The 27,685-nt window shown below is 36.9% G+C and overlaps 2 protein-coding genes and 1 long non-coding RNA gene across 3 annotated transcripts; all 3 read right to left on the bottom strand.

Annotated features, from left to right (window-relative positions):
• Nucleotides 1–5,582: 5,582 nt before the first annotated feature.
• LOC147498492 (uncharacterized) lies at nt 5,583–8,145 on the bottom strand. Its single transcript, XR_015195508.1, has 3 exons — nt 6,634–8,145; nt 6,396–6,471; nt 5,583–6,254 (listed from the first exon to the last, which is right to left on the bottom strand). It is a non-coding gene; the product is annotated as an uncharacterized LOC147498492 (long non-coding RNA).
• A 5,278-nt stretch (nt 8,146–13,423) lies between these two features.
• LOC147498493 (Prolyl oligopeptidase family protein) lies at nt 13,424–24,384 on the bottom strand. Its single transcript, XM_086560476.1, is given in 16 exon segments — nt 13,424–13,789; nt 14,252–14,550; nt 14,995–15,132; nt 15,252–15,401; nt 15,498–15,558; nt 17,434–17,499; nt 17,621–18,079; nt 18,161–18,460; nt 19,266–19,394; nt 20,050–20,501; nt 20,503–20,554; nt 20,641–20,750; nt 21,792–21,837; nt 22,253–22,363; nt 23,179–23,395; nt 24,109–24,384. Coding segments are annotated over 16 exon segments (2,877 nt in total). The 5' UTR covers nt 24,365–24,384; the 3' UTR covers nt 13,424–13,758.
• Nucleotides 24,385–24,412: 28 nt separating this feature from the next.
• On the bottom strand, nt 24,413–27,129 carry LOC147498494 (uncharacterized). The gene is made up of 2 exons (XM_086560477.1): nt 26,888–27,129; nt 24,413–25,220 (listed from the first exon to the last, which is right to left on the bottom strand). Exons 1-2 carry the CDS (start codon nt 26,958–26,960, stop codon nt 24,583–24,585), a joined length of 711 nt encoding a protein of 236 aa, XP_086416603.1. The 5' UTR covers nt 26,961–27,129; the 3' UTR covers nt 24,413–24,582.
• Nucleotides 27,130–27,685: the final 556 nt, after the last annotated feature.

The following is a 27,685-nucleotide window of genomic DNA, read 5'->3' on the forward strand; positions in this document are numbered from 1 at the left end:
ACTAATTCAATTGGTCCATTAGTAGTGATGGATATGCTTACAAGCTATTTAGGTAATTAGGCCAGTTATTGCTGTTGCCTGTTGGTTTGCTTGTCTGCTCGTCATAACAGGGGTCCTTGTAGCTTAAACACTACGCCATAGGACATTAACAGAGCGGCGTCTACATTCCTTTGTTAATTTCCAGAAAGCCAAATCCTTTGCAAAATAGTTGAATATAACAGTGCAGTCTCCAATCTCAATCCTTTGACTGCATTGCACTTAACGATTTTTAGGCTGCTGTCCATCAAGAGTTTTTGCTCATATACATCTGGTTATATTTTCGAAAATCTGAACTGCATGGCAATTTACACTGGGAGTTGCAAGGTTGAATTCGTTAAAGAGGATGCTTGGTAGCGTTATACAATCAGAGTTTCAATAGGGTATTATGGCGTGTACGAAACTTATCATGTCAGACTTGTCTATAAAAGGATTTTAGCTCTATAACTTGCGAAGGGTCACTTTAGAAACCTTGATTATAAAACTAACACAACCTTGCTACTCTAGAGGATGCAAATCCAACTGATTGGGCTAAGGTTTGGAGTCTAAGCCTTCCCCATCCATATATAGAAAGTAAGACACAAACATTCAAACTTAAAACCGGACTTCCCACTAAATAAGTAAATAGTGCTGGCCAACTCGATCAAGCTTGAATATGTTCAGGCCGGGTTCATTTTCAAATGAGTCCTAAAAGTTTATTCAGGCTTGCCACATCTTGCTACAAAGAGTCAAAAACATGTTGTGCCTGAGACCTAAGTAGCTGAGTAGCTTGCCATTTGCAATCCATTGGTGATGCTGAGATTCTAAAGAGCGCAAACGTAATTGGACAATACCCATTCTTATCATATCACAAATGCCCGGCGCAACATCAATAACATTATTTCTTCTTGCAATTGTACGTGTCACGGTCTACTGTCATATCATGTCTGTAGAATTTTCATTTTTGTGTTGTTGGGGCCTTTGGGCTTTGGCGGAAACTAATCAAACAAGAAAATATGAAAACTAGATATGGTATATGACCTTTGTGTCTACTTTTTCGGCTTTTGCTAACTGAAAAAACAGAAAATACAGACTTTTGGGTTTTCTATTTCGTAGGATACTAGCATTAAATCACTTCTAATATATACTTTTTTTTTTGGTAACTGCACTTCTAATATATATACTGATTTTGTGATATGCACCTCAAATCCCTTTACATTGTACTTGCACTGAAAAGAGAAGAAAATGATTTGAAGATGTAGATTCAAGTCTATAATACCCTAATGTTATATCGCATTACTTATGTTTAGCTACGTAATCTGAATCTACCAAATACTAATACTTGGGCAGCTGTGCAATTTTGTGGATTGTGGCTTATAGGGTGCATAAATATTCATGTAAGACTTCTTTCCTACAGAGAATCATGGAGGGCCCTCCTGTGGTACCAAGATTTCATGCAGTTCTTTACTTCTTTAGACCCAGAGTAAACGTTTGCCCTATGTAATCTGAAATAGCTTATCTTGAAGGTTATAATGTCGACATATGTTCTCACAAAAACTCACCTCCCTCAGACAAAAATTCAACTCTTGGGATGAGGTGGTGCACCCTTTCTATAATCAATGGTTCAACTCAATGTTCGACAACACTTTATGTTAGTGCTGCAAAAGACCATCAAATGCTTCGCGCTTTTTAGATATTGAGCTGTTGTTGGAACCTTGCCTTGCAACTTTTAGGCCATTGTATTAGGAGAAAAATTGAAACCCCACTAAGTAAGTCGTCTATAAGGATGTAGACATCAAAATAATATGTGCTCATATACCTTTCTTTATTTTTGAATATTCCTTTCTGTCAATTTTTCCACTTTCACAAGGAGGACTAATGCGACTACTCGACATTGAGAACGGGATAGATAGCCTTTTCATCCTCAAAACCATTTGTAGTTTGGATTCTTTTGGTATTATATATTTTAAGTTAGAAAAAGCAGTGGTCACGAGTTCGAGACCCCTTGATTGATTAATAAGTTGCTAGTGTTTCGTCACCCAGTGGTTCAATCAGACTTCAAAATTGTGATGGTATCATTTTGCTTTTATTACAGTTCTTTCCTTTTTGTGGTTTGGACATGTTTGCTTTCTTGTCGTGTGGATTGTCTCGGCCTAAAAAAACAACACTCTTGTGGCACAATCCATTTTGCGTTCGGCACGCTCCCAAAAAAAATAGAATTATTACGAGTTTGCCATTACATATTTTGTTGACCACTCCCCCAATTACATCAAGGTAACCTATTCTCTCAAAGATTCTCCAAAGTTTCTTATTCTCATACACTCCCCACATTGAAAACTCAACAAATAAAATTTCCCTCCACATCTCAATCAAACTCAATCAAAACACTAAATGGAATATCCAAATTATTTAGAACATGAATATGAAGATGACGTTTAACAACAAATTAGAGAAATGGGAGAAGAGAAAATGAGAGATGAAATTAAAGAAAATGAAAAGGGAATGAGAAGAGATATGGAAGGTGAAGAAGTTGCAATGGAAGAAGTGGTAATTGAAAGTGAAGAATTTGACGATGCGACTAGTCGTGCAAAAGAGGTGCTGATAAATTGTCGACGACAAAGACAACCAAATAATGAGGTAAATCTACTACTACATTATGTGTATTGTTGACAATTTTTGTGTGTGTGATAGTTGTAATGTGTATAGCTAATGTTTGTGTGTTTATGGTAGCTGTAATGTGTATAGAATTTGTTATTGGCACTACTAAATCGCCCGACTCCTTAAATTTTGACCAAATGATGAGATTGCTCAGAAACCTTTGGAATGATCTGATGAGACCGTATGGAACTATGTCCAAACGACTCCATCAAGTCGTCTAGACAAATACTCAAACGAGTTTCCTGGGTCGTTTAGAGTGTTAATAATATACGACCTGACTGGGTTGTGTTAATGCACGACATCGTGAGGTCAATTGGAGTATAATAAATCACTAAACATTTTTCTTCATGTAGGATCCTTTGTCGCGATCCGATAACTATTCCTTCGCAAACTCAAATGACGTCGAAGATGTTGAACCGATTTTAAAGGATTCAACAAAAATATTTACTATGGAAGAGGTATGTATTAGGCATTGATTTCATTAGATTTGATTTTGAAAAGAATTGAATGTGGTTGTGGTAATTAAGAATTCTACTATTGTTACGGGAACCGAGTACCAAGACTAAATTTGTCTTGCGAGTGTTCAGGTGTGTATCGGTCACACAAGAAGGAATGTGAAGAGAAGACTAATAAGAGAAAGATGGGAAACAAAAAATGTGGATGTCCATTAAAGTTAAAATGCGTTTTCCAGCGTGACATTGTCGATAGTTGGAAAATATACGTTTCAAATGGTGTTCACAACCATCAACTAGCGAAGACCCTTGAAGGACATGCATTTGCTACTCATCTGACCGTTCAACTACTTATTAAAGATGACTAAAAATGGAATAAGCTTGCCTAAAATAGTTTTGAAATCCATCAGGCATAGGTATCCTAAAAACCTATCCAGCATGTGTCAAGTGTACACTACGAGGCACAAGCTAATAAGGAAGTTGGATATGAACGGTCTTGTGTGAGATGTTAGCAAAAGAGCGGTATTTGGAGGAGTTGAGAAGGGATCAGAATACCGAGGAGATAACGGTGTTGTTATGGGCCCATCCAGTGGGTGTTAGCTCGGACTTTTCCAAAAGTTTTCATTTTAAATGTCACCTACCTAACCAATAGGTATCGGTGGTCTTTTGTACAATTTGTGGGGGGTGACTTCAACTTAGAAGTCATTCACGGTGTGTCAAGTGTTGCTTCAATCCAAAACAATGATAGACTATGAGTGGGCTTTGCGTCAGTTTAGCGGTTTGTTGGGTGACAAAAGTTCATCCGTGATCGTGTCTGATATGGACTTGGCCCTGATGATTGCCGCTGATACAATTTTTCCTAATGCACACAAACATATTTGTAGATGGCATAACGTTATGTGTGTCCTTGCGAAATGCACCGATATGTTCCAACCTCAGAACTTGTAAAGAAGGGTCAATTTTTGTGGAACACTATAGTAAAATCGAGTATTATGGATATATTTAAGTGTAGATTTAATGCCTTGGAAAAGTGTTGGTTGGTTGAGTACCCCGGTTTTGTCAGTTATCTTCGAGAGACTTGGTTGTCTTACAGGGATTGATTCGTATGTTGTTAGACAAACCAACACTTTTACTTTGGGAGTACAACAACCACTAGAGTCGAAGGATCTCATGCTCAGGTTAAACGTGTTCTAAGAAACTCAAATTGTCATGATTTTCTATGTATGTTTTGCTTAATCCACCTGATTCTAGATATCCAAATGTCTGAGATTAGAGGTACCTTCGAGAAGAATATGATTGTAACTAAGCACCACCACCGGATTCCGTTGTTTTATGAACTCAGAAGCCTAGTCTCTACAAAATGTTTGGAATTGCTTTATGAAGAAATTGATACCCGCATAAAAGTTGTTGAAGATGGCGAGATCAGTTACAAATGTTATTTGCGCACCAGCCATGAATTGCCATGTGCTCACGAAATCATTGAATTTTAAGAGCAAAACCAGTCTATCCCTTTGAGTATCGATCACTTTTGGAAAATTTTGTATGTTTGTCCAAATATCTCGACGGGTGTTGGTTATGACTGTAGACCTTCGATAGATATGTTTGAAGTGGTTTCTGAAGAAGAGCAGATGGTTATTGTTAGGAATCTTATGGAGCTTGCAGTGCCAGAAAGTACATGGCTAGAACCATCTCATGAGCATGCAAAAAGCAAAGGTCGACCGAAGGGTAGCTGCAAGAGAAAACTTCTATACATGGCTATAACTCTTCAAAGCAAGATCCATCTGGTTTTGAACATTCCCAACGTGAACATGAATAGTGGGTCTCATCGCAACAATCGAAAGGTACGCTGGAGTCTAAGCATTCTCGTAAAACACCTACACCTAGGAAAAAAACGCTACACCGAAGACACCGGCGGACAAGTCTTCTTTGAAAGAACTTGTACCACCAAAGATCACTTCTCCAAGAACACGTCAAACACTAAATAAGACTCTGTTGAAGGACCAAAATATGAGAGATGGGTATACCTTGGTCCTTAGCATCCCGAGGGGTTTGAAATATTACGGGTTGGATATTCCTGAAGAAATGCACAAATACATTGTTAGAGCTAATGACCCTGTTGGCGATGACAACTGCGGGCATATAGCTATGTGCATTGCATTGGGAAGAAGTTGGGTTTTTGGCTTGGAACGATGTGGTCAAGTCGTTTGAGTATACACTCAAACGGTCTGAGCATGTCATTTGAGACCAAAGTCTCGGGTTTTTGCATGCATGCCTTAGACGACATGGATGGGTCGTTTGGGGACTCTGTTGGACGATATAATTAATGGGTCATTTTGGGACTCTCTTGGGCAACATGGTTGGGTCATTTGGACCAAATTTATTGCAAAATCAAATTGTTTTTTGGACACTTTCAAATCCCTGATTTACAACCAATAAAATTTCAATCAAATTCCACTTGAACATATATCAAATTCCAATCAAATACCAAATACAAATTCCACTTGAACGTACATCAAAATTCCAAAATTAAATAAGTACGTCTACCATATATCAAATTCCAAAATAAACCATCAAACTATCAAATTCCACTATTGTAACGCCCACCAATGTACACAACTCAAGTCAAGTTGTACGCCTCCAGGAACTCGAACCTTATTTCTTCAAGAATAACATTCTCACCCAATTGCAGACCTTTCTCCAGCAAATGACTAGTTTGATCGATGACGTTGTTCTATCAAAATAATAAGAATGCAAAACAATTACTATTTACAATTTCAAAAAAGCAGAAAAAAATCATGGTACTCACCATCAATATATACAATTGGGAAGTGTCTGTAAAGATAAATGAATAGGAAGACGCTCAAGATTTACCAACCGAATGTGAGTATGTCTCACATACCAATCCATGTAGTTTGGGTGACACTCCCATGGATAAGTAGACATAGGTAATCGATTGTTGAGTTGGATCATGTGATTCTACCATGAATCCTAATATGTAGGCCCAATAGTCCATCTCACATCATACCCATGTTCGGCTACAGTTCTTGTCGTCCAATTTAGTGTTGGAGGAGCTGCAGGTATAAGATGCACATGACCCAACTGACGCACAACCCTTGAAACAGCGTAAACCTCCACAACACCAAAAAAATATATCAATCCCTCAAAAAAGGCCATGATCAATTACTAAAGAAAAAAAATATATCATTAATTACATACTCCAATGATCAATTACTAAATAAAAAAAATATATAAACAACCTCAAATACTTACATTGAAATAGTTCATATCATCAAGTACCGCTACTGCATTTGTTGTGTTATCGTAGTGTGGAGCGGTAACTGAGTACCTAAAAACACACAACTCAGACAACTCATACTCTAGGTTTGGGATTGGCCTGAATAACGAGAACTACTTATAGATCCATGCCTAGATATACACATACAATTAACATACTAATAGATTAATAAAATTAACATTAAACGGAGTCCCTAAAATATTAAAGTTTTACCTGTAGAAGAGTCAAATAGCCTGAAACATCTTTCACCTTGCGGCAGCCCCCAAACCCCTATACAAAAATGTCAATATAGCTGCACCCCACACATGGTTTCTGATCTCGCTAAATTTCTACAATGGCTTCAAATAATAAACATATACTCAAGTCCTAGTTTTTCTTGGTGAAAATGGTACATCCAAATAAAAAAATATATAAAAGTGTTTACAACACGTTGCATCACCTTCAAAGTTGACGCCTTTTTCAACACCTTCCCCTCTTCGTCACATATGTCATTATCATGCACCATCCCAGCAAATTGTCTCTGCAGGAATTCTAACCTTATTTTTCAAATGAAGAAGTTGGCTTCCATCTCTGCCTTAATCACATTCATAGGAATACCCAGAGCATGGTGTAGGAGATTCTCTGACTGTTAGAGGTCCAACTCAGTGTCCCCTTGTATTGCTATTCATTTAATCGTGACTCCTAAGATTTGGGAGACATCGTCCAAAGTAACAGTCATCTCCCCAAACGGCATATTGAGTGTTGGTCTCCGGATGCCACCTCTCCACAAACACAGAGACCAACGGTGGATCATAATGCTCGTAATAACCTAACACGAGACCATATAACCCAGTCCTTCTAAGTTTATTTTCAAATCTAGGTGACCTAAATTCTTCCATGAAATCCCATTGGCTTAACTTCAATAGGTATGGAACAAATTTCAAAGCTCCGCTATCCAGCTAAAACAACAAAGACTCAATGAGGAGAAGTAAAAGATTTTGTAAGAAAAAATCGAAGTACTAAATGTATAATATTACATTCCCCTCCCAAACTTCGCAAGCCACGTGCACTGCATAGTCATATAAAAGTTGTGACTCATAAGGGCCGCTACTCCAAATCATTATTGGATTTTATCACAATATCTCCCATTGGAGGTAATTCAACAAGTGCTTCCACCACTTCTTCTAAATCATCGTCATTGTCATCGTCTTCATCACCATCCTCGTCCTCGTCACGTAACTCTTCCCCATCATCACCCTCCTCTTCTTCACCATCCCCATCCCCATCCCCATCTTACTATCACCATCGCTTTCAACTACATTCTTCCCATGATCTATATTTACATCGACATCTTGATCTTGATCTTGATCTACATATACATCTAAACCTACATTACTATCACCATCACCTACATTAGAATCAATCTCAATATCACTATCACTATCATCTACATTACTCAAAACATCAACAATCTCTTTGTGGTCCCCTCTACACACTGATGCCGAGGTGCCCGCTTTCCTTCTTCTATTTTTCTCTCCTAAATCTACATCACCTACATTAGTAGGATTGTCATTATCCGTTTTTCTCTCGCATCTATAGATTGAAGCCGATGTATTCGAACCCCTAACTCTCTTTTTCTCAGGAGCATCACTGTGACCCGAAGAGGAACCCCCACCACCAAGCAATTTTTACATACCCTTAAATGCAGTTTTCGCTACATTCTTGACATTTTTTTTATCGAGGGCCCATTGCTACAAAGAAAAAAAAAACAAGTATTAGTAACCAAATAGAACCCCAATTCAACATTGAAAATCCACCACATAGAATTTCCAAACTAAGAGTATGTAAACATAAATAAATGATTGAATTGATCCATCCAAGAAAATGAAAATTAACAATGGAAACACGCAGTTCCAAATCAATACATGGGCACAATGGAAACAAAAAAGAATACAAAACCTAACAAACATACATTGTGTATATAGTAGTGTAAGTTAAAATTATATACGAACTTAATATAGCTATTGCTACGAACAAGTTGTTGCTAACAGAGAAACCATTCAAAATCCTTAAATCATACAATAAAAAATATCATTGGTTCCATTACTAGTGCCAAGTTCCATTATAATCACACACTATTTCGAACAATTTTTAAACATATTTCAAACAATGCAATTACCCAATGCAAACACAAGGCACATTACCATATTTCAAACAATACAATCACTGTAAACACATTTCGAATTGATTTCAACACTCAATGCAATCTACCCATAAACATTCTAAATGAAATTTAATAAAATAAATTAAAACAAATAGAATAGAAAGAAGCAAATCTGTAAAGAGAAAAAATAATCTTTGGAACAGTGAAGAGAGAGAGTGATTCACTTTCTTCGCCGCGGTGAAGTTTGGTGCGTAGTAATTTGGTGTATTTGAATTGGAGAATGTTGGAGAATGCGGATTGGAATGAGGTGAATTCGATTTAACAATTTGTGTTGGCAAGAGAGAAAACTCGATAAAAAATGGTGGTTTCCTTTGTTAGGTTGAGACCCGAGAGAGATGATAACCGGCTAGAAAAGGTTGTAACCGGTTTTGTGTACTAGACCATTTCTATTGGACTTGGGCCGGAGTGTGCCCAACACAAGACCCAAAAACAATTAGTCAATTCATATTTAATCTCCACTAGTTAACTGGCACGTGTCTACGTCACGTGTGCGGTCAGTTGGTTTAGCACAAAAATCTAATTTTCGATCAGTGGCAATCTCATAATTGTTTGTAAAATTGAGGGCAATGTGATAAATCGAGGGAGACGCATCTGAATTTCACTATACAAAATGGACAATTTTACCACCTCCTTCACATATGTTATTACAAATTTCATTTCTAACATGATCGTAATAATCGAAACCAGATAGGGGTATAATCGAAAATATCTACTGTTCACCGAACCATTCTATTTAAAGTAGTTAGATATCACAGTTTGGGTAAACATTCGAAAACCTGGTTTCTTATAGTCATCCAATAGCAATGAGTAGACCGAGCTGCACCCAGAACTGTTAGAGTAATTGACTAGCTCTAAACTCCTGATGTAGGATTAATGATCTCAATAGCCCTCTAGTAGACTTTGATTTATGGCATAGTTTGTCATTTCAAGATTAATCCTAATGCCCATAGAGTGGCTGCCATGTTATAAACCAATCAAAAATCAAAATCTCAACACGTACACAGGAATTGGATTTTTTTTTTTTTTTTTTTTTTTTTGAAATGATGCTGGAGTTGGGCAGACTCCCACCTATATTAAAGCTTCAAATAAGTTGAAGTTACATCTTCATCTACAATAGTACTTAGAGCATTACAAATGGGAGGAATGAAACAAATGTAATCTTGAGACAAGAGGGAGAGGTTAGCTAAATGATCAGCAGCTCTATTAACCTCTCTGTACACATGGGTGAAGGAAATGTCAGAAAGACTTGTAGAATATCTCCTGATGGCAGCAACCACATTTAAGCAATGCCATGGTGTAGTCTCCACACTTTTCAGAATTTGAATAGCTCTCATAGAGTCAGATGACACTATTACATTGTTAAAGCTCCTGCTAGCACACTCACTCAATCCCACCTCAATCGCCTTTAGCTCTTGAAATAAGACTAACATGGTACAACCACCACCTAAGTAGGCAAAAACAACCTCTCCATTTTCATCTCTGGTTATACCTCCATAACTTGCTCCATGAGAATTCAAGGAACCATCTCTATTCAATTTTATATACCCTGGTGGAGGTTTGAGTCATCTACAATGTTGAATCTACCTTTGCTTGTACTTGAAAGTTAATCTAAGTCTCTCTACAACCACTCGAAGCTTGATAGAATCAGTTATTTCATCGACCTTTACTTCCAAATAGTACTTCATATCAGTCATTATCATCCTGCTGACATCCCTAGCATCCATAGAATCCCCTTCAAACCTTCTCTTGTTGCGCTCCTTCCATATATATCCAATCACAGCACAGACAATCAAACACTTTATAGAGTTCTACAATTGTAGACGTACCTCGCACAAAATTGAGAATATAACACCATTCCTTGTTTGAATGATGCACCTGATTGCCTAATCCAAGTTCCTGTTTAACTGCAGCCCAAACTATTTTAGAATAGGGACAATCAAAGAACATGTGCTTGGTATTTTCCTTACTATTGTTACATAAGCAGCAAGAGGAGGAGTTTAGGACTTTCTTATGGATAAGTCTATCTTGAGTAGGTAAACTACCCGAGAAGAGTTGCCAAGCATTAAAAGAATATTTGGGAATCACCAATTTTCCCCAGACCAGTCCAAACCACTTCACTTTTTGTCTAGTCCTTCTTAAGCTCTGGTATGCAGATTTAACAGTGAGGTCACATTGCGCAGACTCGATCCAAACTATCGGCCCTCGTGAAGCTCATGAAAGATTTCATTAACTTAAGATATTGGATTTGAGTGTACCATCTGGAAGATTAAGGACTAGAGAATTCCATTGGCCTTGTTCCATCAATTCACTAACTTTTGCATCTTCTGGTAAGGAGATAAGAGCTCTAGCTTCAATATTATAGTACAATGGCGAGCCCATACACCATATGTCATGCCATAGGAATGTCTGAGAACCTTTTGCAATGATATATCTGATGAATCTCTGAGCATGCTTCCTATTCTTTAAAATGGACCTCCACGACCAAGAACAGTCTCTAGGGATTGCCATAGTCCAAAAGTATTTGGGTTTAATTTGTTCCTTCCAAATCCAACAATTCCATAGATTATTCTCTCTTCTTGCTATCTTGTAAATGAGTCCACATAAAACACTTATATTCCAAATAATTGGATCCACTATGCCTAGTTCACCTTCCTACTTACTATACAGTAAATTCTCTATACAAGTCTGATGCATCTTTTTTTCCATTAGAGGACCACTCCAAAGAAATTTAATGCATATATGAGAAACCTTAAGCAATATACTCTTTGGTAGAAAGAAAGTTTTAGTCCAGTATGAGTGAAAAGAGGATAGTACTGACTGTATGAGTTGAAGTCTTCCTGCATGGCTCAAGTGAATAGATTTCTAGTTTGTAATTTTGCCAGTGACTTTCTCAATAAGAGGGAGACAATCCTTGATACTTAGCCTAAATGAAACCAGTGGAAGGCCCAAGTATTTAAGAGGAGGATTAGTAACTTGAACTCTAAATATATCGGCAAGGGCTATACCATCATCAGAAGAAATACTTCCATTGAGCACAGAAGATTTATTAAAATTAATATGAAGCCCAGTAGCTACAGTAAAAGATGATAGCAAATCTTTTATGACTATAATAGAATCCATATTCCCTTTAGTGAATAAGAGAACATCATCTGCAAAACATAAGTGAGTAATCTTTGAGCTCTAGTATTTAGGGTGGGCCATAATAGTTTTATTAAGAAAGTTTTGCACCAGGAGAGAATTCAAGATTTCCATAATGATCACAAAAATATATGGAGACAAGGGGTCACCCTGTCTTAGTCCCCTCTTGCCTTGGAAATAACCATGCGGGGCACCATTGACAATGGCTGAGAAGAAAGGAGTTGAGTAGCAACTAATTAACCAACTCTTGAACTTTGGAGGAAAGCAATAAGCATCCAACATGTAAGAAATAAAGCTCCAAAAGACACTGTCATATGCTTTCTGGAGGTCAACCTTGACTGCACATCTGGGAGAGCCATGTTTCCTAGTGTAGCTTCTTAAAAGTTCATAAGATAGTAGAATATTCTCTTGAATGGATCTCCCTGGTATGAAAGCTCACTGGCTAGGAGCAATGAGCTTATCCATAAAAGGATGTAGTCATTGAGTAAGAAGTTTGGCTACACGCTTGTACAGAACATTAGTACATGCAATGGGCCTAAAATCACCCACTTTAATGGGATTTTGAATCTTAGGTACTAATGTAATGAAAGTAGAATTTATGCTTTGTGGAATATAATTATGTTGTAGCATGTACATGACAGAATTCACAAAGTCATCACCTATTAGGGCACAGGGCTTTGTGGAATATTCTAACATTTCTTGAAGAAAAAAACATTATACCCATTAGGGCATGGGGCTTTGTTATCATCCATACTAAAAAGAGTTTCTTGTATCTCATTAGAGATAACTACTTTCTCAAATTCATCAGCATCAAAAGAGGATATAGTACCTGAGATATGTAAATTACTAAAGAATCCAGGATCACAAGAGAGAGCAGAATCCAAACCCAGCATAGAGTGGTAAAACCTCACAAATTCAGAAGATACTAGATCAGGATCATTTAATAAACTACCACCATCATTTTCAATTGACCAGATGAGATTTCTTCCTCTTTTCTCCTTAAAAGCATTGAAAAAATAAGCATTACACTTATCATTAAATTGTAGCCCGTCGCAATCAACCTTCTGCCTAAGATCAGTTTGTTCCATCTTTGCAAGTTGAATATAAATGGTTCTGGCTAGATATTCTTGCTGAGATGTTCACTATTCATCGTCCTTCACTAGAGCAATCTGAATATAAATGGTTCTGGCTAGATATTCTTGCTGAGATGTTCACTATTCATCGTCCTTCACTAGAGCAATCTGCTGTTGGAATTTTTTTAGCAGTGTCCAATGTGCAAGCGTGTGTGGCAGCCAGACTTTGTTTCGTACGACAATCAATGATCTCTTCAGTTATATAAGCGAAATGGCAATGACTCAATGAGAAGTATCCCAGTAAAGAATGATGGTATATGTGGGTAATTACTAAGTAGGTACTAATAAGTTTGAAAAAACGGGGATGTTTATATCCAGAAAATCATTCAGGGGTCAGTTACGACTTGGCTGGCATATTTTTCCTTCAACTTATTCACTTTGTTTTCCTACATCTCTTGTTTCACATTGTACCACACACTGTTACTGAGATGGATGCTGTCATTGCCACTGCCGAAATACAGTTATTTGCGTATTGACTGGGCAATTGTATGGATACTGTTAATATATAATTATTTTGTAGATTTAGTAATATGGTTAATGGCCCCTGAATTTTGTTGCTTAGGGTGTATAATCTACACTGATACTGTTCGATTCAACTACCTCGCATCTAAAATACAGATGCTTTAGAGAACATAAGTCGTTGCAAAAATACACACCTGTATGCCCTGAGCGACAAATCATGTAAAGTCAAACACACAACACAGATACATAAATATCTCAGGAGCGGCAAAATGCAGCTTGCACTGAATCTTGTACAGTATACTGTGTCATTTGCTTCCGTGCGACTGTTGTTTTCCAACCGAACTCACGCACTCGATCGGCCAAGCTCACTCTTTGTGCATTTTGCTGCAGCTTGAGTAACTATCAACAGTTACCCAGTTCGAGTTCATCTATACTAGATAGATCAGAAGGCTATTAGAGAAATTAAAATAAAACTAATACTATTAGATTTTTTACGATAATAATAATAATGGTAATAATAATAATGTTCCAATCATACTTGACCATGTAAAAAACAAAACCACCATACATATCTGAATTGATTGGTATATATATTAGGATTGTGAAACACTTAATCATAACTTAATCTCTATCAAAGTTTCCTCGTAAAAACAAAATAAAAAGTAAAGGATAAAAGTAAATAAAAGCTTCCTCGTAAACATTTAAAATAGTAAATTAAAGCGATTAGACAATATTTGACACAAAATATCCAAGTTTTCTGAAGTCTAACTTACAATATATCATAATCTGTATTCAAAGACTATACCAGTTCATCATCAACAGGGCTATGATACTGTTATCTTCAGTTTCATTCATGATAAGCATATGATTAAACAGAAAATAGTAGGAGATTTACCATAATGATGATCTTTGTATGACATGGAGTCCTTCCGATGCAACACCATCCTGTTCAGCACCACCTCCCCCACTAGCAGGAATAGCCTTTTTTATCTCAGAATCTTTCACATCTTTGCAAGCATCAAGATCCGCAACAACATCAGAACTGTTGACACAATGCTTCTCTAGCCACCTGTCTGTTTCCCAAAGAACATGCATGATGCTCTCTCGAGCAGCATAGCCATGACTCTCAAAGGGAAGAACCACCAAGCGGCAGAGAGCACCATGGCCTTTCAGAGCACTAAAGAACCTATCAGACTGCATTAACTTTAAGTAATAAGTGCACTTCTTTTAAGGTAGAGGTGAATTATTTATGTAAAACACTGTTAACAAATTAAGGGCGTGAGGACACTATGGCAAGACAAACAATGAAATCCAGAGCTCGGGAAAGTATAAGTTAGAATTCTTTAGAAGATTGGACGGTCGCTGAGATACCCAAGTTATCTGCAATTATGCATTTTTACATTTACGATTATAAACAGATGCTCATTAAAAAAAAAACTAAAGCAACTCTGACATGTGAATCCTGTATATGTTTTGGTCGGAATTCTGTTAGGGAGCTTATTATAAAAACATACATCAGACAAATTCTAATTGTGCTGCTGTAGTCCGCTGACCAGCACAATAAGAACTTCCAGACCAATCACAAGTACGATCGGCACTTAATTTACAGCTAGAGTGGAAGTGTAATTAACTCTTTACCTGCATTGTTAGAGTCCCTGAATTATCATCTTCCTCTCCATGGATAATTAAAATTGGCTTCATAATTTTGTTAGCAGACATGAATGGGCTCATCTCAACATATGTATTAGCGGCCTCCCAAAGAGTTCTCTCTTCATTCTGAAACGAAAAATGGTGAAGAAGTAAAGGGTAAATTAAAATAAGCTCTCAACAATGGGAAATCAACGAAAGACTCAGATGTATTTGTTCGTCTATATTAAGTTTAATCTTCTGTTCACCTGGAAACCAAAAGGAGTAAGTGTTCTGTTGTAAGCACCAGAGCGGGCAATTCCACAACAGAAGAGATGAGGGGCATGAGCCAGCAGATTTGCTGTCATGAATGCCCCATAAGAGTGACCACCAACAGCAATTTTGTTAGGGTGAGCCACCTAAAATAAGATCATAACCAGATCATCATCTTTGACACCTCATACAAAGTAATGGGGGTAGGTATAAATTGTCTTTATAACATAAGGAACACTTACCCCTCGTTGAACAACTTCCTCAACTGCAGCCTCTGCGCTTCCAACCAGCTGTTCTACATAGCTGTTCAAGACAAAAAGACCCTCATAATCCAGGAAGATCTAATGTATTAAATAACATGATCTACTCCTATAAGAAGCTACTTCGCTTTTTGAGTAAACCAGTTAAAAGGGTTCTTAGAGCTGCCAAAAGATGTAAGCAACATCTAAAACTTTCCTAGAAAAAGGAAAATAGTGTGGTTTAGCATCTTCAAGGAATTAGAGAACTATCATCTCTTTTATCGGAAAATAAAAACTTTTAACAAGAGAGACAAGAAACAAAAAAGCATGACCTATCCTTATCACATTATGTGTTTTCACTTCAGGTTTGAACCGTGCTTCAGCAGTTTTGGAGTAAAACAATTTGGGTGGGGGGTATAACTGGATAAGAAACTGTGCACTGATAAATAGTGAAGCAAATGCTCTCATACTTCCTTACACAATATGTGTTCTCATACATCAGTCTGACTACTTCTCTCCTGATCTCCTCTGCATTTAAATCTCTCCTTTTCAATACATATGCTAACCCAATTACACTGGACTCTGTCTAAAGATAGTCCCATAGCACTTGATTCTCTCCTTTACCATTATCTACTTATTGATTTTCCTTAGCTAAAAAGTAAATTAGATCCCGATGTCAACTTAGGACAAGATACCTATGCTATAGTTGGTTCTAGAATAGTAGAATTACGAGTCAAGTTATTTTTAATTTGTGTCGAATTAGAATTAGTATTAGCTTCTATTTGCATATACTTGGAGTCCAAGGAACCATATCTATAAATATAGATTATTTATGTTTTGTAAAACCAACCAATATGCTTATTATTGATTGAATTGAAGTTTATTCTATTTGAATCATATATCATTATTACTATCTATTTTCTACTCCACAATAGTCATCTTCTTCTTAATCTATTGTCCATATTCTTCTAAATTTCCTATATATCTTCTTCTCATCTTCTCTAGTCGAGATTTCCACATCTCATTCTTCCAAAATCATTCGTTCGTTCTTCATTAGTCTAGCAAACCTTGAATCTTTCCTCTACATCTTCCCACCCTAACACCCCACCTCTTCCCAAACTTAGGATCTGGTCATCCTCATTGTTATTATGCATTTTCTTCCCCACCTCACTCGTGTCCTTATGTGCAGGATCCCCCCCCCACCACTATAAATTCATTATATTGTATTTATAGAATTGGCTAGCCTATAGAATTGTAGTACTGGATTTATGACAAATGCCCATACTAACGTGGAAACAAAACAATTAAGCAATAACGCATTCAAGACATGTTTAATATGCTATATTGCACACATACAACCAAAACTTTCGAATGTTCCAAGAAATTTTTGGGAAATTTTTGTTTTTACTGGACACCAAGAGTTTCAGTGTTTCGAAAGTTTCTGTATTTGTTAAAACTTTAACAAAAGTATTGTTTGTCTTTACATTTTTTGTATACATTCACGAAAGTTTCTTTCTCAGTCCTCTTCAAAGCATTGGTCGAAAACAAAATTAGTTCCTTGCATATAACAGATGCTAAATGTGTTAGACTGAGCGGACAGACATATATTTTGAATAATTTGTTCACAACAAATTAAAACACGAGTCATGTGAGAGACTGAGAGTTACATGACAGAGTGGACCAAGCACAACCTCTGTTTTGGTATATATCTACTGTGTGTAATGAGTTAAGCTTTCAAGGACATGGAACGTAAGTAAGATTATCATTTGTATAGAGGCATTAAACTATCAACTCTCTTTCTTTACTGCTTCTGCTGTTGCATACCCTTCTGGTTTTCGTGCTTTTTACGTATCTTTGTTCTGACTCACTTTTTCCAATGATTTTTGTTTCTCCCTTCTGGCTAATGCAGATGAGGAAAAGAACAGAAGAGAAATAGTACCTGTCATTTGCCTCTTTGTCGCCCTCACCAATTATCGGTATCGTTGGTCCTGATAAAATAGCAAACCTGATGTACAGAGGACCAATTACTATACATAATGTGATTTCTTTTGAATGAAACAACCACTAGGCATAAAATATGCAGGAGTAACGATACAGAACATGAGAGAGAGAAATAAGAAGAATACCTTCTAGCAAGCCAAAGAAGGGGTGATGTTGAGCCTATGCCAGAAAACTCATTAGGAGAACCGCGCACTTGTCCTGCCGCTTCTTTGCTTTTGAATTCTCCAGGGTACGACCAGAATAAACATGGAAGAGGGCCATCCTTGGAGGGATCGTAACCTGGAGGAAGGTAAAGTGTTGCGGTGAGTTGGACACCATCTTTCCTCTGGTACCTAATCATCTCTTTCTGCAATGAGGCCAGCTGAGGGTATGGATGAGGAAAATCTGTAATTTGGCATGCTTTCTTATCTGGCCAACTTTGTAAGTAATATTGAGTATTTTCTGTCTTTGACTCTTTGGAAGTCAATATTTTCAGTTGATCAATGTATAAATCACCCTCAGCCTGATCTGACATCAAAGCAACAACTGTCTCATAATACTTTTCTTTGTCACTCTCCCATATCCGTTCTTTGCTACCTGTTATTCTGAAGAAATTTTCGTTTATTCATTATTTTATCAATACTTTGTGCACAAAAACATCAACCAAGGATTCGTGAAACACTTACATGTCAAACAAATCAAGGAATGGGATATTCCCTGCTGGTGTTGCACCCCTACCATTCAATAGAACATATGTCCCTGAATCTTTTTCCTTATTCATTTTTGCAATAATGTATGTTCCAGCAGGCGTCCTACGCATCATTGGAGAACCAGGATCCGAGTATACATCTTCTGATGACCTATCAAATAGTATACGAGGACTTGCATCTTTTAATCCAGGAGATATGACCCACGTTCTTGTTCGGCGAGTTTTATACCAAGATTCATAAACTAGAGCTAGTGAATCGTCACACCAAGAGATGCCTCTGCTCAAACGCAATCATCAGATAGGTTAATTAACTTCCAGGTTAAAATATAATACCATAAGCCAATTACAGTTACCTAAGATCCCAAGTACATAAACTGCTTACATCATTTCAAAAGAAATCACATTTAAATAATGAACTCTCCCACATGTATACACTACTTTTGAATTTCAGACTTTAACAAGCATTTACAGATTTAGGAGCCACTGTCCCATAATCAGATGTTTAAGCATTTATAATTTAACTTGGGAATTGAATATCAAATTGTTGTTATGATTGGTCGACAAACTAAGACCATCCATAGCTTTTTAGACCAATAAATTATTAAAGAAAAGGAATGAAAGACAGAAGACGAAGGAAACAATATGTTTCCAACAAAAAAAAAAAAAAAAAAAAAAAACTAAGGAATAAAGAATGAAAAGTATTTTGTTCTAAAAGAACATCTAGTATTCTTAAATTCTAAATTCCGATGTACCAAACAATATTCTTATCCTAACCAACAATGATTTTTTGTGTGGTCATACTATTGCAATGAAGTAATTGCTTCGAAGATACAATGCAAAATTATAACAATAATAATAGATGAGTAAAAAAAATGAAGCGCAGGAATTTATGCTAAAGTTAAAGTATTTGACAGAATTTTCTCACTGAATACTTGAGGCTAAGAACCATATCACTGTTTCTACTCGCTTAGGCTTAAAACAAAGAAAACAACTAATAACTATTCCTCCCCCAAAGTTGTAGTTTTTTCAACTTCAATCATCAAATAACTGCAAGAAAAATAAAGGACGGATTAAAACCATACCCATAACGGAGATCAAGCTGGTGCAGAGTTTCTACTTGTTCACCATCCAATGGGTCAGCTGGCTGTGTATAAACTATATCACGAGGAGAAACTTCAACTTTTGCATCGCCTCCATCTTGGGTCTCCACCCTACAAACGTCAAAAAATAATACTTATGAACATCGCACAACTTAGAGGAATATGCTTTGACAAAAGTGCATATTATAGCTGTCATAGATACATGTAATTAGGACATAGAGTACATACTGGAATTGTTATCTTCTATTCTCAACACTCTAATTGTAGGTAGAAACATGAAAATGGTGCTATAGAAGTTGATATATAATGCTAATAGTAACAACATCCAAAAGCGGGAGACGTGTAAAATTATTTTTAAGTTTGTTTTATGTAGTTTTGAGGTAATTCTCAAAAGAGGAAAGTCTGAAGAACTTCTTAATTACCATTTGAACTGCAAACCTCTCTGCAATTGACTCACATCACTGAAAACAGATGATACCAAATAGAAGATTATTTTCTTTCTTTCTTCCTCTATCTTTTATGTAACTCAATGAATTAAATATTTAAATTAAATGTTTGAAAGAAATTTCAATTTCCACTCTGTCCTCACAATTCCCATTTCCTTTTCCAAATTTCAGTTAACATTTTCATTTCATGATCCAAGCTCATGTAAAGGTTATTTAATCCGTCTAGGGCTCTAGGCTAAACTTGGAAATACACTCATAAAACAATATTTAATTCCTCATATAGAGACCTCAAAGGAGTGTTGGAAAATTTAGTTGCGTACCAATAGAGTGTTGAAGGCTTATCCGCCCTCCAATTTATTGAACGCATCCCTTTTCTTACGCTGTTAAAGGCTATAGGAATGTTCTCTGCAAGGGGCAGATCACAAAGCTCTCTAACAAACTTTCCATCAGCTGTCCATAAATCAACTTTCTTGGGAAATCTTCCACATGGTACAATAAAAGAGTAAGGACGGTGAATTGAACTAATCAAGAGATACTTCTGATCAGGAGAAGGATCCAGTGATGTATATACAGCAGGTGGGCCAAAGTTCTCCACCGACCCATCTAAGGAAGCCAAAACCAGCTGTGAGGTGGAATAGTACTCGAACAGATCTTCATCGTACTCATCCTTCAGCAAATCTTGGAACGTTCTAACTTGAACAACATTTTTCTGCTCGTTAGATTGAATTTTAGGGCCAGAAGGAACCAATGGCTTCTTTGGTGGGTCCCCATGAAGATAAAGGAATGGTGCACACCAATAAAGTTGAGTCATCTACCCAAACAAAACTGTCGAGCAGGAGGTGTATTAGCACACGGAACATGATAAAAGGTCTTACCAAGTGACATATGAAACCTTGAAGGCTTGAACTTACTTATCAAAGACTGCATTTAAACAGATATTTGTTGATTGAAATAAAGGTCTAGCTTTTCCTGTTTCCACATCTGCAACCCATATTCTAAGCTTACTGCTATCATTGTCCTCCTGATCCAAGAAAAGCCTGAAGGTGTTAGAATAATTTATAGTAGTTTTAAGAGAAAGATGTACAGCATATTATAGAAAGAATCCAACAAAGACTGGAAAAACTTGCACACAAACTTTTGTCTCCAACATTCTAAGCCAGGCAAGCATAGAAATAAATCTTGTGTGAGACAGAATATCGGATGTCTCCAAAATATACGGTACATATCAGCTGATAAGATGAGGTTTTGGTATTATCGAAAAAAAGATGAGGTTTTGGTGGAAAAGAAATCTAATTATTTAAAACAACTTGGAATCTTTTGCCATTTTATCTAATTTATGTACATGCAAATTTTTTATGCAATTTTAAGATACTTTTTCTTATATTTTGGACATCTACCAATATCTACGGTTAGTTTCCGTTAAACGAAACTATAGGAAGGTTCCACTGCCATGGTAAAATGGACAGATTCCGGTGCCGTAGTCCAAAGATACGGCAAATATCACAAATTTTTTTCAGATATGGCGCCATTTTGTTCTATACCGGCAACCCTATACTTCACGTTTCATACAGGAAATTTGACAGAAAAGAAAAATGGTATGTTACACTAGGCATTTGTACATACAAGTCCTCCACCATTGTCAAATGCATACACAAAGTCCGGTAGGCAAAACCGAGTATTTCTGAGTAACAACATTTCAGTCACTAAGAACTCAATTGAATACTTGACTATAAGGCTGGTCCGGCTAATTCGTGAGGTCGGAAAAATAGATAAACATTAGACAATAATTCTACATATGGGATAATAATGGTGCATCAGAATTTCCTAAACTGACCAATAACTCCCTGGTTCCTCACAATATGCAAGAAAATCATGTATATGAATGTCACATAGAAAGTTAGTAGAATCTTGACGATGCACGCCTAGACTTCTCTACATTTGCGTAACCATATGAAAAATATTGCTCACTGGTTATGGACAATGAAATCAAGGAGTAAAAGGATAAAGTATCAAACCCATTTCTAAAAAACCAATGATTGACTCATGCACAAAAGTTAATCACCTCATCAAAACGAATGCTGAAGGAAAGATGTCTGCCATCATGTGACCTAGTACAAAAACAGCAGCGGACACAAATGAGCCCAACAATATGCTAACAGATATACAAGTACTGAGGGTGATAAGTTAAAGATTATGAGGAAGAGTTCATTATAAGATATAATATACAAAAAAAAAAAAAAAAAAAAAAGTTCATCACCCACCAAAACATTTGGTTATTGGCCTCTAACATATATTGTCGAAATCTAAGAACTATTCAAACTGACTGTGCTAGTTACTTTTGTATGTAGGCAAATCCAAATGCCTAATTTTTATTGCTCCTCAAATTTCTAAGCTAACCAAAAGTGGGAAGAGATCCCTAGCTTAAGCTTCATGTACAAAACCCGGACATTCAATGCATTGCTGTGATATTCTTTGTTATGAAATCCGATATGGAGTTGAGAATGTACAAGTTTAAGAAATTACCAGCTAACAAAATTGAGCTTAGCACCATCTGGGAAGCCATGAACCTCTTTCTCCGGTCCCAAAGTACCATCATCCAGTAGCTGATAGATCCCAATACCTGTGTAGAATGACCTAAGAGAAAATATGAAAATATTTTGTTACCACAAAACTTCAAACTTGGAAATTCTATGATAACTAAAGGCTCTGTATATAAGAATGTCGAAGATAAAATATTTTCCATGGACTACGGAAACGGATTTGGTGACACAGACAAACTCCAAAAAAAGTATGAGCAGACACGGTTATTATATCATTATCTATTGAAATAGAAGATTTGAAGTTAAGTCATATATCATAATTCACAATTATTAACCACATACAAAAATCAAATGTCATAAAGACACAAGCCATGTTCTAACACACATGCCAGGGAGACAGAGGACATAAAGCTTGCATTATTTGGCAAAACAAAGAACAGGTTATTGAGGAATACAGCCGTAAGACTTATGTCCTGTTGTAGACTGAGCTCTCTCTTTTCTTTTCTTTTTTGTAAACATTGTGACTGTCAAGGTTTTATGAGGGCCATGTCCAAATCCACACTTGGCCATGTCAACATCCACAATTCACACAGGATGTGCATGTGCCATGTTAGACACACGTCTCAAGCCTGTCCGTGTCCATCACAAGTATGACACAAGACAGGAGTATTTTGAGCATGTGCGTCCTTCATAGGATTTGTATGTACCTTTTCCTATCATCTATCAGTAGATAAGTATACACCTTTTATCATCACTGTGAAGTTCACACAAGCATGGCCACAGCCACTTGCCCAAAAGGTCAGAAAAGTTTGATCCTTCGTGAGTACTGACCTAAGTATTCCGCAGAACATGTTTATTCACATAAAATTGTAGACACATGCACACATAAGAGAGAATTCCAAAACTCACATGCGACTCCTAGTATTGCATTTTGCATCAATGCGAATACCGGCAAGCTTTTCCTCTGGTCTTGCTAAATCTGTCAAGGGAGGCAAAGCTCTACGCTTGAGGAACAATATTTTATCCCTTCGAGGAGAGAACGACAATGCAGGGAGGGGTGGTGCGTCCACAATATCTTTTATTTGAGGTGGAGGAAGGCGATATCCACCATTGAGGGAAGAGCTTTCTACATCATGCAAAGATATATAAATTGTCATAGACTGAGATCAACTCAGAACAAATCCATGAAAGAAAACTTATATATCTAATAAAATCGCTAGACGATTAATAAGAACTATTACAACATTACACATCAACCAAAGTGCCACTCTAAGTAAATAAGGTAACTTGAAATTCATGGAATAAAATTTTGGCTTTAAATACCATCAAAGAGAACCAATTTACCATCATAAAACCCAGAGCTTTGAAAAAATACGAAACCAAATCAAAGAAATGGACAAATATCTATAAAAACTAGCAATTTAAGAAAAGTTTCAGCCACTTGGACTCCAGTTAACCTGTATAAGCACACAGATATGACAAAAGGGGGAGAAAAGTAACAACAGACTCATAATAAAATTAAGAAATTATTCACCCACTCAAAATTCTGAAATTTCATCTTCCAAACTTCATTATAAGGGGTGATCAAACAATAAACTTGTTCACAATTTTCTCAAAATGCTAAAGGAAACTGAAACTGAGCTGTAATTACTGCAGTTGCCCACAAAAACCATGTTTTTATATTAATCACGAGCAATCAAATCAATAAAACTGCTAAACAACACATATATTCAGAAAACCATCATTCCACAACATCATAACAAGCCCACTTCAATTGCATATTGCCAAAAATCATATATTTTACGAATAATACTACAAAAAAAGAAGTAATAGATATACCATCATCGAAAGAAGTAGGGTCATTTGTGGTATTTCCCCCTACACCATCTTCAACAGCACTATGGAAGCTAGACATGATAAGTTTTTTTCTTGGGTGAGTTTTTTTAAGGAAGGCAGAGTGATGAAATGAAGAAGAAAGAAAATGATGATGAGTTAATAATGAAACAAAAGGTGGGCCATGATGAAAAGTTTGTGATGATGGAGAGGAGAAAGTGGAGATGAGAGAGAAACGATGATAGAGTTTGTGTAGGCGCATTCTTCTCTTGGTGCAACTGTTGTCTATATAAATGATATGTCGGCACTCTTTTGGATCAATCAATAATATACTGTTTCTATCTTTTCCGTCTAGTCAAGATTCTCTGGGGACACGCCCCGTTGATTCAGTAATAAGAATTTTTATTTGAAATTACAACACTGAAATTGTATAAGATCGACCCGTTTAATTACCAAAAAAAAAAAAATCCTATCTTCAGCTCAGTATACCATGTAGGATTCTTCCGAAGGTGTTTCATAAGCATAAGAATCTTCAGGAGGTGTTTCATAAGCCGTACTGGCGGCTTCTGGTTGAGTGATGTAGAGCAAAAAATGAACACCATTGACCACATCGTAAACCATTAGTCCTATCCTTCCCCCAACCCAACTGCCCAAAAAACTCCCTGCAAGGTAGCCAAATCTACCAAGCCGTTGTTCTCCAAGAAACCCTCCGGCATAAGCTCCAATCAAGGTTCCAGTGCCCCTGAGGAACCCCTCGGTCATGGTACCTCCATAGTAAATAGCTTCAAAGAAATCCCATCCTGAAGAAATAATAGGGCCTATGATACGCTTAGCTTGTCGAGATGCCAACTTTGCTGCCTTTATTCCCTCTTTCTGCGCAAGAGTGGATGCGGCCTTAGCATCCAAACCCTGTGACAGTGCATCGGTCAAGGCACTTCCAATTGCTTTATGCCTTGCTCTCTCAACATGAGCAGATCTGATATTGTAGAAATACATCTTTACGCCCTCCTTAACTACACAGGCCATGCTTCCAGTGCTCATGTCGAAGCAATTTAATAATGTAAACTTCCCACTTTGGGACGAAGCCTCCTCTCCAACCAAGTGACGGCATTTTTCCGCTGTAAAAAATCAAGGATAAAATGTATCTCGTAAGCGACAACAATGAAAAACTAAAAAGAATTCGAGCAACAATGACTGGATACTTTTCTAGCCTCCTAGGAGATAAGAAATATTTACAAACATCAAGAATTTTTTTTTACATAGTGTTAACAAATGTTTCAGTTTCTTCAGGTTCAAGGGAGTGAAAACAATACCTGCGTGCAAATGGTCAATACTTTCATCCACTTACAGAATCACAGGCTGGGGTTGACTTAAAGAAAACAAGTTTTCATATATTAAAGAGAAATGCCAATAAGTAATTGCCAAATGAGTTATCTACGTACCAGCTCAATAAAACACGCCTTTTATCTGGGGCATTGGTTCTTCAGTACACTACTTAATCCTAAGGGAACAGGAGTCTTCTAGTGAGGTGGCATCTAAATGCCTTTGACACACCAATACTGCAGTGTGAGTATTTGGTGATTGTATGTGGTTCCACCTTGTCCAGCACAACACATGCTCCTGGCACAAAAATTTCCATTCCCTTCCTCACTTATAGGTGTGCCACTTGAAAGATCTCAATATGAGTGGTCAGAATATTCTCGAGATCTGGAAATTCTTTGTTCGTAAAGGACTAAATATGGAATAAAATATACAACTTTTTTGGTTTTGATTCTATAAAATTGAGCAAATGTTTCAATGGGATGTCTTTTCTAAGCTATAACAGTAGGTATCAGTGTTGGCAGTCCAAGCACCTAAGTGTATAATATAAATCTTGAAACATACTTACATTCATAAACTTCTCTTACCACAAAAATATCAACTGGGTATTGGAGCTGCCTAGTAAGCATATGGAAGGCCATATGCCTTTCACTTGATACTACTGCACCACTGTATAACACTACACCTCCGAACTCATTAATCACTCGTGTGAAAATGGGGTGAAAGTGAGTGACATCTCTGCCCCGTCTAGATTTTTGTCCAATGCCTTGCTCAAGAAATTCTCTCTCTCTCTCTCTCTCTCTCTCTCTCTCCTGGGAACACACTCTCTACTGTTACAAGAAGTGGAAAAGGAAAATGATTCATCTTAAAATATTATAATCACTGAATTTTGATACCATATGATGCTTAGAAATAATATACAACAGTGTCATCACCAGCATATATAGTTTATCCCAGATATTGAGGTAGCAACATCCAGTCTCCATAACTGAACCTCTTAGCCTTGTTCAGTTGAGACATGTGTTTCCACAGTTTCGTATATGTTTCATCCAAAATATTATTGGCCACAATGCCTCCCTTTTAGAGCCTTTGACTTTAACCAAACTGCACAAACCATTCCAATCAACTATTCATATTTGAACTCATATCTAGTGCTATTCGAACGGCTCATCTGTTATTTCGACCTCAACACCTCTAAGCTGCACTGCGTGATAGTAACCAATTTATAGCTCCATAAGGAGTAACTCAATTATGGAGCAACTCAACTTATGTTACTTGACCTGCTACAAAGTTTAGAGTGCTGCTAAACTTGTGTTATGTTACAATTATGGGGCAACTCAACATGAGTATTATGAATCTAACAAAGTCATAACTACTACAGGTCAACCACTAACTCAGCCTCTTGGGCACTAAGACAAACCCTCAAAACAAAATTATAGTTGAAGTGAAAAATTAAAGTGTATACCTGTGATGCTGAGGATAATAAGACCAGCAATGAACACAAGTAGCTGAACCCTTTTCTTTGTCAAATCCATCATGCCCAACCCAAGTCTTTAATTTAATTCTACTAATCTCAATTTCCAACCGCTTTAACTGCCTGCCTTGTACATTTTGGGTTATGGGATTCAGAGAGGCATATCGTACGTGAGGGTTTTCTTTTTTTTTTGCGTTGAAATACACGTGTATGGTTAAAAACGTAACCCTCCCTTTGCCTTTGGTCCTGATTGTGGATTGAAATGTCCACGTATCCACGTGGCAAAAAAAAACATGTATAGAAATATCATAGAAAAAACATATATATAGCCCCGCTCACATACGGACATTCGTAAAACCGACTTAACAAAAAAAAGTGAAATATCACGAAATATACTCACGAAGGGTTTTAGAAATCGGGTCCTAAAAACTAAAAACCCCATACCTCTCTCTTATTTTCTCTCTCCCCAATATCTTCTTCTTCCGTGAGAACACTCCCCTCCTACATACCACTTTTTCTCTTTCTCTCTTTCGTCTGTTTTCTTCAAATCGGTTCACAAAATTCATGAGATTAACTTCAATTCATGAGATTGAACTTCAAATCGGTTCACAAAAGCCATCTGCTACCATGACAAAAAAGGTAAGTGACAAGTTTTCCTGTTTTCTATCTGCAATGCTCTAATTCTTGTAATGACAAAGGGAACCCTTGAGTTCATAGTTTTAAGCTTTGTGACTATGGTTTTTAATTATTATTTTTTAATGTCTTTGGGTAACAACCATCATTGTTAGA

This window comes from Coptis chinensis, chromosome 5 (genome assembly GCF_015680905.1).
Source record: "Coptis chinensis isolate HL-2020 chromosome 5, ASM1568090v1, whole genome shotgun sequence".
NCBI classification, from domain to species: Eukaryota; Viridiplantae; Streptophyta; class Magnoliopsida; order Ranunculales; family Ranunculaceae; genus Coptis; species Coptis chinensis.